General features: G+C 42.4%; 1 protein-coding gene across 1 annotated transcript in view; it reads left to right on the top strand.

The window, feature by feature from the left end:
• galnt9 (polypeptide N-acetylgalactosaminyltransferase 9) overlaps positions 1–12,763 on the top strand; it is a 156,349-nt gene that overhangs the window by 121,200 nt on the left and 22,386 nt on the right. Inside the window, exon 7 of the mRNA XM_060906832.1 lies at positions 9,732–9,917. Coding sequence (XP_060762815.1) covers positions 9,732–9,917 — 186 coding nt within the window. The remainder of the gene's footprint in view (positions 1–9,731; positions 9,918–12,763) is intronic.

Below are 12,763 nucleotides of genomic sequence, written 5' to 3'. Positions count from 1 at the left end.
GCGTTTGACATAAACACGATACATGCATTAGCACCGAATGTGTAACATTCAAGAGAGACAGTATCAGACGGTGTGAAAATATGCAGTGTTGTGCATGAACATGCTAAATGAGCACTGTTCACTGAACATGCTTATATTTATGGTGAGCGGTGAAATGAACGACTCAGTTTAGAGCTAGTGAGTGTGAGTGGAGGCGAGAGTGACCAATGTTCACTCAACAGAAGCAGGGATAATAGGCAAAAAATTAACTTTGATATTGTGATATGAAATATTATGTATTAAGATGTCTCAGGATCAAGCGTGGGAAATTTTTACACGACCATTTCGATTTTCTTACACGTTCCTTGTCTTGAGCAGTGTTGTTCATGACACTACTGATTTGCTAATATTAGTAAACTCCAGGAGGTTTCTAATGGGAGGTGAAATTTGATATTTTAATTGCTGATCAAAAAATTTTACTTTGGCTTCAGAGCAGCTCATTCAAAAATTCAGAAGAAATGAACATGAACTAGTTGGTTTTAGGGACTGAACTCTGAGCGTCAACAAGTTTATTTTGAGCTCGCTCTTGTTAAGTGTGAACTCACACCACACTGACAATAATGAGTGTGCTTTTATGCAAGAATAAAACTGAATATAAAATTTATTCAAATGTTGCTGTGAATGCATTTATTTTGTTCGGGACTGATGGACGTTTTAGGATGTTTATTTTTCGTCTTATTTTCCGTCATCCACACCACACTAAACAAACTAAAGCACGTACATCGGTGTTGAGCAAAATGAATGTATTCACAGCAACACAATCAATTTTATATTCAGTTTTATTCTTGCATAAATGCACACTCATTTTTAAACCATCTCATACTGTCTCTCTTGAACATTACACATTCTACATTAATGTGTGTATCAAATGCGCGTGCATGCACGGTTTTTATTTATTTCTTTTTGTCAGGTGCTGCTTTGCTCAAACTGACAAGCACTCAAAATTTGCAGAACCATGAAAAGTTGCATCAGTGTTAATTGCACTGAAGAGGGAAGGGTGTACTTGTGTGGGGGGGGGGGGGGGGGGGGGGAAGAGGAGGGACACCCCCTTTGGCTTGGGATGAAAGTTGTCGCAGCCCTCCAGAATTCTAGTCTTAAGTACAACTAGACAGGGACACTCTAACGAGTGCAAACCCTGCCTTTTCCCTATTAAAATACATTGGGCGAAAATTTCGAAGTTCTGCCATGACCTTGACCTTTGACCTTTGACCTCCAAAATTTAATGGTTTCCTTCCTGGGTGATTGGCAACACATGTACAAAATTTGGTCCAAATCGATCCATTGGTTCTTGAGATATCTTGCAGACACACAGACAGACAGACAGACAGATACACACACACAGACTGACGCAGGTGAAAATAATAACCCCTCCGACTACTGTCGGCGGGGTTAATAACAAAGTATTTGTACTTTATTACTTCCCACCTCTGGTAAATGCAACTAATTTAACACTGGCCCAGTGTTAAATTAGTTGTAAATCAGTTCCATCAGTTAAAAGATAGATATAAAATTGAGTTTTCCAAATTTGCATTAAGCATAAAATACCATTTGGTATTTTATAGCTCGTTTGATTGTTTTGTTTAAAGCAGCTCAGTGTAAAAACTCGGTGCATTGTGGGTAATACGTCATACAAATACAGTACACATCATACAACTAACATCTAACAAGGATGGATTGCTAATGAGGATGTTCTGGTGTGGCTTCTTAAAGCTGACCTTCTTGTAAGAGCGCTGAGTTGACGTGAACTCCAGCGTGTGGGATGGAGCCGTGCACTGACACGGCAGGAAAGACAGAAGGTGATGGATGTTAATTGGAAACAAATGACAGACAGAAAGTTCACCAGGCAGCATGTGTGAAGTTTAATTTGTGTTAAATATCAGAGAGGGAGATTAAAACTCCCACAACATTTGCTTAATTTCGACAATGATTGCACGCTGGCTTATTTTAGGGGTTTAAGCAGATGGTACCAGAACTGTAATGACTTTGTGTGTGTGTGTGGGGGGGGTTCACTGCTGAAATGATTGTATGAGCAAAAGAGACAGTTAAGGCCTGGAAGCGGATTTGGTGGAATGGTGGAGTAACGACTTCCCGTTATTTAGGCAAACACAAATTAATTATGAGCTGGAGGTTCATGGTTCAACACATCATGCTGAAACAGGGGACACATAACTCGACAGGGTAACATGATTATAACACTACAGGCACTTGGGATGGAAAGTGGAGCTTGGACCCTGATGATCACTGCTTAAAGTAATCATCATGACACCACAAAATAACTACTATGACGCAGATTTCAATGTGTATGGAGACTTTATATATATATATATATAGAGAGAGAGAGAGAGAGTCATGCATCTTTATTTTCATCTTTATAGCTCGTTCACAGGGACGTGATGTGTTCATCAAACATTCCACATAACTGGATTTGAATAAATGTTGATACAGTGAAATTTTCTGTAAAGAGACATTTATTTTCCATGAACATTTCTGGAAGGAGTCTCCAGTGTCAGTGCTGTGTATCAGTCAGAGGTGAAGCTGTAGCTTTGAGTTTTCCGACATCTTCAGGACAGAGAAGTTTACGCTTCTTTACGGTTTCTCAGTAACGTGATGGAACAAGCTGTGTTTGGTTTTTATTTTGTCTTATTAATGTTGAGAGAGAAAAAAAAGAGTCTGGTAAAGGAACGACTCTTTACAGCTGCTATAACATCAGTGACAACAGGAACTAACTTGTTAAATCAACTATAATTAGTAGATTACATTTATTCAGTGTAACATTAAATATCAAATATCCCATGCACTGAGAGGGTCCGGTTGAAATGATGGATTCTCTTAGGTGACTGGTAGAGTACTGTTTTGTGAGGGGCGCAGTACTACACCAGTCACCAAAGAGAATCCATAATTCCTGGAGCCTCTCAGTGCATGGTATATTAGATTTATATCCCTCATCAAAAAATTCCAAACTAAAAGTGTTAAGATTGAATCTCGGCATAAACTCACTGGAGGCAGCCATGTTTGTTGTTTATGTTGGAGCGACCTTTGACCTGCGCATGTGCAGTGTACCATGCTATCGTCTCGCTAGGCATGAGCATGATACGTAGATCTACATACACAGAAATCCTTGTGGAGCCACAGCTGTGACTCGAGTCGGCCGTGTGGCTTGAAATTGTGACATTAGTTCATGGTATATTCAGAATATATCATGACTGACTTGCACCAAATCCATTTTTTTATTTTTGATGTCATGAGATAACTTGCTTAATCAATGGTGGAACTATTTTATGTCATGTAAGCCATCCTTGGGCGGCACGGTGGTGTAGTGGTTAGTGCTGTCGCCTCACAGCAAGAAGGTCCGGGTTCGAGCCCCGGGTCCGGCGAGGGCCTTTCTGTGCGGAGTTTGCATGTTCTCCCCGTGTCCGCGTGGGTTTCCTCCGGGTGCTCCGGTTTCCCCCACAGTCCAAAGACATGCAGGTTAGGTTAACTGGTGACTCTAAATTGAGCGTAGGTGTGAATGTGAGTGTGAATGGTTGTCTGTGTCTATGTGTCAGCCCTGTGATGACCTGGCGACTTGTCCAGGGTGAACCCCGCCTTTCACCCGTAGTCAGCTGGGATAGGCTCCAGCTCGCCCGCAACCATGTACAGGATAAGTGGTTATGGATAATGGATGGATGGATGGAGCCGTCCTTGGCCAATCCCTGCACAGGAGTTTTTTGATGAGGGAGATAAATGAAACTATGGACAGATAAAATGTACAACATGTCATTCTTTAATAAATACAAATTGTAACTGGACAAATCGCTGTGGTATAAAAGGAGCACACACACACAGTGTTTATTACTTATCACATTTTTAAGTCAGACTGAAATATACTCATGAATATTCAAAGTTTTGAACCTTTGCTGCACGTGCTGAATATAACTCATGATTCCTCCAGTTTACACGATCCACACCCTGATGACTGCACAGACTCAGAGCTGAACTAAAGGAAGGTTGAAGAGGTTTCTGTACAGAGATGTTATTATTATTGCACTCAGGAGATTCATTACAGCATCTAGCATTCTTCTGTACGGGACAGAATCCTCTCCAAGAGCCTTTCAGCTAAACATTCTCCCTGTCGAGGAATATATCCATCAAGGACGCTGGTTTATTTGTAGTGTGTGTGTGTGTGTGTGTGTGTTCACGCATCACAATGACGCCACTTCATGTAGAAAGGAAATTAATTTAACAGCTTGCTTCTTTCATTCACTGTATATCTTATCTAAGTGGATGTTTTTTGGGATCTAATGATGCACATGAAGGTATATTCAGTGTTTTGTCAAAAATATTTTATTGTTGCTGTTGTTGTTATCTGTTAATTGTTTACTATCATTTGCTGGCCACACAGACGTGACTAGACAGCATCTCATCTCATCTCATTACCTGTAGCCGCTTTATCCTGTTCTACAGGGTCGCGGGCGAGCTGGAGCCTATCCCAGCTGACTACGGGCGAAAGGCGGGGTTCACCCTGGACAAGTCGCCAGGTCATCACAGGGCTGACACATAGACACAGACAACCATTCACACTCACATTCACACCTACGCTCAATTTAGAGTCACCAGTTAACCTAACCTGCATGTCTTTGGACTGTGGGGGAAACCGGAGCACCCGGAGGAAACCCACGCGGACACGGGGAGAACATGCAAACTGCACACAGAAAGGCCCTCGCCGGCCACGGGGCTCGAACCCGGACCTTCTTGCTGTGAGGCGACAGCGCTAACCACTACACCACCGTGCCGCCACTAGACAGCATTTAGGCCTTAATTTGAGACCACTCCATGATGTCAGATCCTCAGAACATCATCAAAAACTAACACATTTATTCCCTGTAGTTAGACTGCAACATGAAAATATTAATGTTTAAACATCTCCAATGAAGCAGATCGTTAAAATCCTTCTAATTACTCACTAATAAGATTTGTTTTACCTGCATTCGGACCTGCGTGTTTGTTTTTTCCCCTTGTCTTACAAACGGAGATTTTAAAAAAGTGCTTGGGATGACTCTGTGCTTTTCTGAAATATGTACTGAACTCTTTTTCACCTTTTGGAAGCTCTGGGGTGAAGAAGAAGCACCAGTGGCAAAGGTTTTGATGAGCCACACCCTGTAGGACTGCATGTGCTCTGGAGCCTGAGGAACAAACACCGAGTGTAAAAGCAGCCGTAGTGTTCTCATCTCATCTCATTATCTGTAGCCGCTTTATCCTTCTACAGGGTCGCAGGCAAGCTGGAGCCTATCCCAGCTGACTACGGGCGAAAGGCGGGGTTCACCCTGGACAAGTCGCCAGGTCATCACAGGGCTGACACATAGACACAGACAACCATTCACACTCACATTCACACCTACGCTCAATTTAGAGTCACCAGTTAACCTAACCTGCATGTCTTTGGACTGTGGGGGAAACCGGAGCACCCGGAGGAAACCCACGCGGACACGGGGAGAACATGCAAACTCCGCACAGAAAGGCCCTCGCCGGCCCCGGGGCTCGAACCCGGACCTTCTTGCTGTGAGGCGACAGCGCTAACCACTACACCACCGTGCCGCCCAGCCGTAGTGTTTGATAATAAAATCCAATAAAATCAAAATCAAAGCTCTGAGCTGTTTGATGGTGTGACTCTAGCTGCTCATTTCGAACCTGTGTGTATGATTACTGAACAGAAGCGCTGGCTCTGTGTGTCTCAAATCACACTACACACTGCGTTCTTACATGAAATATGATAAAAACACTTTCTGGAAGTGGAATTATGGAACGGATCACGGTGCAGCACTAAACCACGAGCCCAGCCTCTGCACGTCTTCAAGTCCAGCTCATTGTCATTCTGGTATTTTTTTCCTTCATCATTATTCACCCTGTAAAACCGACAACACACACTCAGTCAATACCGATGAAGCATGAGTCTCTCACTGGACATATAAATCCATTAGTCATGCTTAATGAAGCAGGAGGTATTTATCCCATCGATCCATGCATGTGTTTTTCTCTCTAATCACATCATCACAGGGTCAGAGCGAGTGCTGATAAATTATTCAACCTCATAAATAACCACATCCTAACACACAGCACAGGCAATGAATCAGTAATTGATTCTGTGGTTAAAATATTAAAAGATTTTATAGATCTCTGGTGGGAAACTGAGTTTCTGCAGCAAGTGGATAGAAATATAGAGATGTATAGAATTCTGTATAAATATACAATAGAATAGTGCAAATGATGAGATATGATTCACTTTACGGAGGAACGCATTTGAATGATTTGAACTCTCTGATATTAACTGACACCCTGGAAGCCGCCGCCCCCGTGCTGATGCAGCATCGTGGCTTTCTGTCGTGGTAAATGGAGAATGTTTTGAGTTCATTAATGTGAAATAAAATCTGTCACCGTGTGTTCCACAATATTAGATAAGTACATATTGAACATCAGTTCACCACATTTCCAAAAAAATTGTTTTTTATTTGTTTGTTTAAATATTATCTGTTATTTTTCCAGTCTTCGGCTGTGTGTGCGGAACAGTCTGTGCCCGCTGTAGCCTCAGACTCCTGTTTCTGGTGTCGTCTTCGGCTTTTGTCACCAAGTCGCCTCATGGTTTGGCAATTCCGAGATGCTTTTCTGCTCACCACGGTTGTAAAGTGTGGTGTCTTTAGAAAACTGACATTTTAAACATGATTACCAGAAATTCAGTAGAAATGTAATTCAGCAGATCACACAGACTTGATCAACACTTTTAAACAAATTACTTGCTGGATTTCTTTAGTGACGTGAATTAGCTGTATGAACTCTTTAACATTGTGTGTTACCACTTATACCACCAAGTACACACACACACACACACAGTGGATGTTATTGGCAGACGGTCAAGTGCACTTTTGAGTTGATGCACCTTTCTTTACATTATATTGATATTTTTTTCTGTAATTAGATGGAGATTCACTACATTTACCTCACTGTTGTTTATTTATGAGTAAGTTATAATTCCCACTGAAAAAAGACAGACAAACAGCTGAGTGCTGCAGAATGAACCTCAATCATGACTCATTCCTTGCAGAAGACTCACTGTACTCAGAGACCTGGTTCTGTGTGTGTGTGTGTGTGTGTGTGTGTGTGTGTGTGTGTGTGTGTGTGTGTGTGTGTGTGTTTATATACTACTGAGGACCAAATGTCCCCACAAGGATAGTAAAATCTGACAATTTCGACCTTGTGGGGACATTTGGATGGTCCCCACAAGGAAATTACTGTTGCTGTGTTTTTTAAACAAAAATAAAAAAAAATGAATAAAAGAGCCAAAAAGTTTCCTTTTCGTTACTGAGGTTAGGGTTGGGTTTAGGTGCAGCACAGCATTAATTAACTGCAATAATAATGATGTCAGTGGAAGGTCCTCACAATGATACTGAGACAAACGTGTGTGTGTGTGTGTGTGTGTGTGTGTGTGTGGTGTAACAGTTGTAGATGAAGAGTGATAAAGGTTAATGGAACAGTGTAATTGGGTGGTGTGGTTAAGACCGTATCTATTTCTCTTTCTCTCTCTGTTCTTGAACACTAGTGGTTATGGGTTTTATAACTCTTATACATCATCAGTTTTAGCACCTGATCAGTGAAATTGGAGAAAATCCAATTAAATTAACTACTGTTTAATCTGCAGAGTACATCACATAAAACTGCCTCGTTCAATTAACGCTAAAATAGCACACACCCAACGAGAGAGAGAGAATCCCCTTTTACACAGCCTGTTCATCTTATGCCTTTATTTCTCGTTTTCTGTGTGAAATATCCGAGGGGTGTGTTGTTCCGCCTCTGAGTCAGAACGATTGACAGTAACACAGGCAGGATCCATGTCTGTGTCAAAGGGACAGGTGGAATTACAGGACAGACGTATGACGTTTTTGACATTGACGTTTGTTTTTGACATTCTTCCTTCCGAAACCAGCATGAATTCAAACGTCTCCGTCTACAGCGTCTAACGTCCATGTGCCTTTCTGCATCAAACCCCTTCCTACTTCTCTTCACTTTCTCCTCCAGCATAATTCTGATCACACAGCAACTCTGCTTGTGTTTGAGGAGTGGAAGAAATGTGCACGGCGAACAAAAGCACCTCAACACTCGGATCACCTGGCGTTATTGTTTTGAAAGCAACATCAGTATGCTCAGGGTTTTAGAATTTCTGATGTTTAGTTTGTAATATGTCACCCTAGATGTAGATACAGCACTGTGTCACATGTCACACCTCTGGTTGCGGAACGCCAGCATGCTGCATAAAACAGACACTGGTGTGGCTTTACGCTGACAACCAAAGCTGGAATATTGAGGGATCTTCTTTAAGGTAATATTGCAGAACATTTGTGTAAAAAGGGAGAGAGAGAGCAAGAGAGAGACAGAATGATAAACGGACAGAGAGAGAGTTTATCAATATGGTCAGGGCTCCATGCAATGGTTCATGTGTAGCAGGGCGGAGAGGGGGTTCCTGCTTAGGTTCCTGCTCAGGGACCCCAAATGTACTAACCCATCCCTGTTGTGGCTAAAATACTTCTGCTTATTGGAATTAAGTTGGAGGAGGTTACTCAGCATCCAGTGTCTAATGTCCTTTACATATTGCTCAACTTCAGTTGTTGTCTGTCAACTGACTTTGCTGAAAAATACAGCTGTGTGTCATCAGCATTGCAGTGAAAGATAAAACCATTCTTCTGAATCACTGTACCCAGTAACTAAATAGGGAAAAGAACGGTGGGCCTGGAACAGGGGCAGCTGTAGCTCAGTGGTTTTGACTCTGGGCTACTGATCTGAAGGTCCAAGCCCTGGCATCACCAAGCTGCCACTAGGTGGGTTTCCATGGCAGTTTAGTGCAAAATAGAAGCTTTTTTAAGTCGACAAAACACAATTTGAATGGTCTGTGTTTCTACTGAGTGAAGTTATGCGATTAAAGCTGGGTTTTCTCCTCTCTCAGTGGTCAATCGGCTCTCCAAGACCTGATATTTGGCATGGGATTTTGATTGTATCCACTGCAGTACCCATGGTAGTGTTTAATTGAATGCGAACAACGTGTTTCTATTTCAATTTTGTGAATCATCTGAAAAACTACCTCATGTGAGTGTATAAAACTCTTTGCAATTTTTTCCCAAAATTCATGTGTTTCCATTGCTCATTTTTCAGTTCAGAATTTCAAATTGAACATTAAGCAGGTTAATAGAAACCTGCCTACTGTCAAGCTCTTGGGCAAGGCCTTTAACCATCTCTGCACCTTTAAGAATGTTGCTGTATCACAGCTGACTCTGTGCTCTGACCCTCAACATCCTAACACCTGTACTGTATGTGTCAAGGTGTTGTAACAGAGCATTTTGGAACACCATACTTTACTTTTGTATGCATAGCAACGGCTCCATTTACATCTCCAAACTGATAACAATCAGTCAGATAGGATCAGAGCCAGAAAAGAGCCGTTCCCTTAACTCCAACTAAATGTTCTAATCTGTCTGAGAGAATATTATGAGCTAAGGTATCAAAAGGCGCATTGAGATTGATCATCACAAGCAAGGAGACACAACTCTAAACGGAGGCCTGTATTTGGGCATTTACTACTTTAACCAGTGGTGTATCAGTACTATGATGGGACCTAAATCCTGACTGAAATAATTCAAGCATGTAATTTCTATGTATGGTGTTTTGTGTAGGTGTGGCAGTGTGGGGGCAGTATGGAGGTTTTGCCCTGTGCCCGAGTTGCTCACATTGAACGCACTAAGAAACCATACAACAACGACATTGACTACTACGCCAAGCGGAATGCCCTGAGGGCTGCTGAAGTCTGGATGGATGAGTTCAGGTCCCATGTCTACATGGCATGGAACATCCCCATGAATGTAAGTGCTAATGCTTACCATATGAACCCTGCTGGCAATGCTAATGCTGCAAACACTGCTAATCATGAGCATTCTGCTAACTATACTAACAATGATGGATAAAATCTAATAGGAGGAGAAGCAGTATGGTATGAATAAGGAGTACAATACTTATTATTATTATCTCATCTCATTATCTGTAGCCGCTTTATCCTTCTACAGGGTCGCAGGCAAGCTGGAGCCTATCCCAGCTGACTACGGGCGAAAGGCGGGGTTCACCCTGGACAAGTCGCCAGGTCATCACAGGGCTGACACATAGACACAGACAACCATTCACACTCACATTCACACCTACGCTCAATTTAGAGTCACCAGTTAACCTAACCTGCATGTCTTTGGACTGTGGGGGAAACCGGAGCACCCGGAGGAAACCCACGCGGACACGGGGAGAACATGCAAACTCCACACAGAAAGGCCCTCGCCGGCCCCGGGGCTCGAACCCAGGACCTTCTTGCTGTGAGGCGACAGCGCTAACCACTACGCCACTGTGCCACCTATTATTATTATTATTATTAATAATAATAATAATAATAATACACTGTTGTTCTTTTTTTTTCTTCATCAGAACATCACAGTGACTAGAATTTCTATGCATCAGGCCCATAATTCTCCACTGCGCAAACAAAAGCCACTGACACTAACGGCAGTAATTAAACTTCTGATGAGTCGTGTATCATCAAGTCTAATGAAGGAACAGTGAGGGTCTCAGATGACTGACAACATGCATGCACACACACACGCACACACACACACACACACACACACACACACACACACACACACACACACACACACACACACGTCTCCTTTGCTTTCTCTCTGCCTGACTGAGAGTTTTATTTGTACAGCTAGTACACTGATAACAGAGAAATTCAGTATAATAGAATATTATAACTCAGTGCTAATCTATCCTGCTAGTCAATTAGCAGTTAGCATATGAGATTAGTGTTCTTCACAAAGCAGCCCAATCCTGACTGAGGACTCAGAGACACTGCACACATCTGCCTTCCAGCTCTATGTTCCACTTTAATTTAACTGTTATTTCATTACACACTCATCTGTATAGCTACGCATTATGCATATTTATAAACCAACATGCCACTTGCACTGCATTATGGGTAATACACACACTCCCTCACACACTGAGAATACACTCCATAAAGAGACTCAAACATGAAATAGCCACCATCAAGAACAAAATCTGAATAAACTGGAAGAACTAGAAGCAGAAGAATTATGAAGAGATTAAGGGGAACAGGCAGGATGAAGCCAGAATGCAAACTAGAAAAGCACTCGGAGAGCGCAGACCTCCGCCAAGAATCCTTTAAAAAAATCCAGGATCCAGAAGGTGATCCGGATCACCGCCAAAATTTAATGGATTGTTACTTGTGCCCAGTCACACCTATGGAAAAAATTTCAGAGCAATCCGTTCATAACGTTTTCCGTAATGCTGCTTACAGACAAACAAACAAACCAACGCTACCGAAAACATAACCTCCTTGGCAAAGGTAATAAGGACACCTGGGAAACAGTAAAGAGGAGTGAAGGAGGCGTGGCTTCTGTGTCAGTCCTATTGAAGGAGGCCTGGCCTCTGTATCAGGTAGTGCCACTGTAAGAGTCAAGTCAAGTCAAGTCAAAGTTTATTTATAAAGCACTTTAAAAAACAACAACAGGGCAGTTGACCAAAGTGCTGACAAAAGGCCCTAAACATGCAAGACTTGAAGGACACACAGGACTTGAGAACAACCATAGAACACATAGGAGAACAATAATAAAATACCAGCACAAGAGGGGGGCAATTTACAGTAGATGGAATATAAATATATTAAAAGAATAAAACAAAATGACAATTTTGCCAATAAAAGATGGCAAAGATGGGTTAAAAAGATGGGTTAAAAGCGGGATTTCAGACAGATAGATAAAATAAAACCTCAAAAGCCCTAGGTATATTAAAACAGACGAGACTAAGGTCTTATAGAATTAAAAGCCTGTGCATAGAAATGTGTTTTAAGGTAGGTTTTAAAATCAGACAAGGAGGGGGCCAGGCGGATGTGAAGAGGGAGCTCATTCCAGAGTTTAGGGCCAATGACAGCAAAGGCCCTGTCCCCTCTACTCTTTAGTCTGGAGGGGGGCACATCTAGTAGTAGTTGGTCAGCTGACCTCAGTGCTCTGGCGGGAGTGTGAATTTTTAAAAGATCAGCCAGGTAGGATGGTGCAGAGTTGTGACCTGTTTCTCCCAGTAAAGGAGATGTGGCTTCTGGGTGTGTCCTATCAGTCCCAGTGAAGGAGGTGTGGCCTATGCGTATATTTTGTCAGTCCCAGTGAAGGAGGTGTGGCCTATGCGTATATTTTGTCAGTCCCAGTGAAGGAGGTGTGGCCTATGCATATATTTTGTCAGTGCCAGTGAAGGAGGTGTGGCCTATGCATATATTTTGTCAGTGCCAGTGAAGGAGGTGTGGCCTATGCGTATATTTTGTCAGTCCCAGTGAAGGAGGTGTGGCCTATGCATATATTTTGTCAGTCCCAGTGAAGGAGGTGTGGCCTATGCATATATTTTGTCAGTCCCAGTGAAGGAGGTGTGGCCTATGCGTATATTTTGTCAGTCCCAGTGAAGGAGGTGTGGCCTATGCGCATATTTTGTCAGTGCCAGTGAAGGAGGTGTGGCCTATGCATATATTTTGTCAGTGCCAGTGAAGGAGGTGTGGCTTATGCATATATTTTGTCAGTGCCAGTGAAGGAGGTGTGGCCTATGCGTATATTTTGTCAGTGCCAGTGAAGGAGGTGTGGCCTATGCGTATATTTTGTCA

The sequence above is a fragment of the Neoarius graeffei genome, chromosome 24 (genome assembly GCF_027579695.1).
Source record: "Neoarius graeffei isolate fNeoGra1 chromosome 24, fNeoGra1.pri, whole genome shotgun sequence".
NCBI classification, from domain to species: domain Eukaryota; kingdom Metazoa; phylum Chordata; class Actinopteri; order Siluriformes; family Ariidae; genus Neoarius; species Neoarius graeffei.
This window is presented reverse-complemented; position numbering and strand designations above follow the sequence as displayed.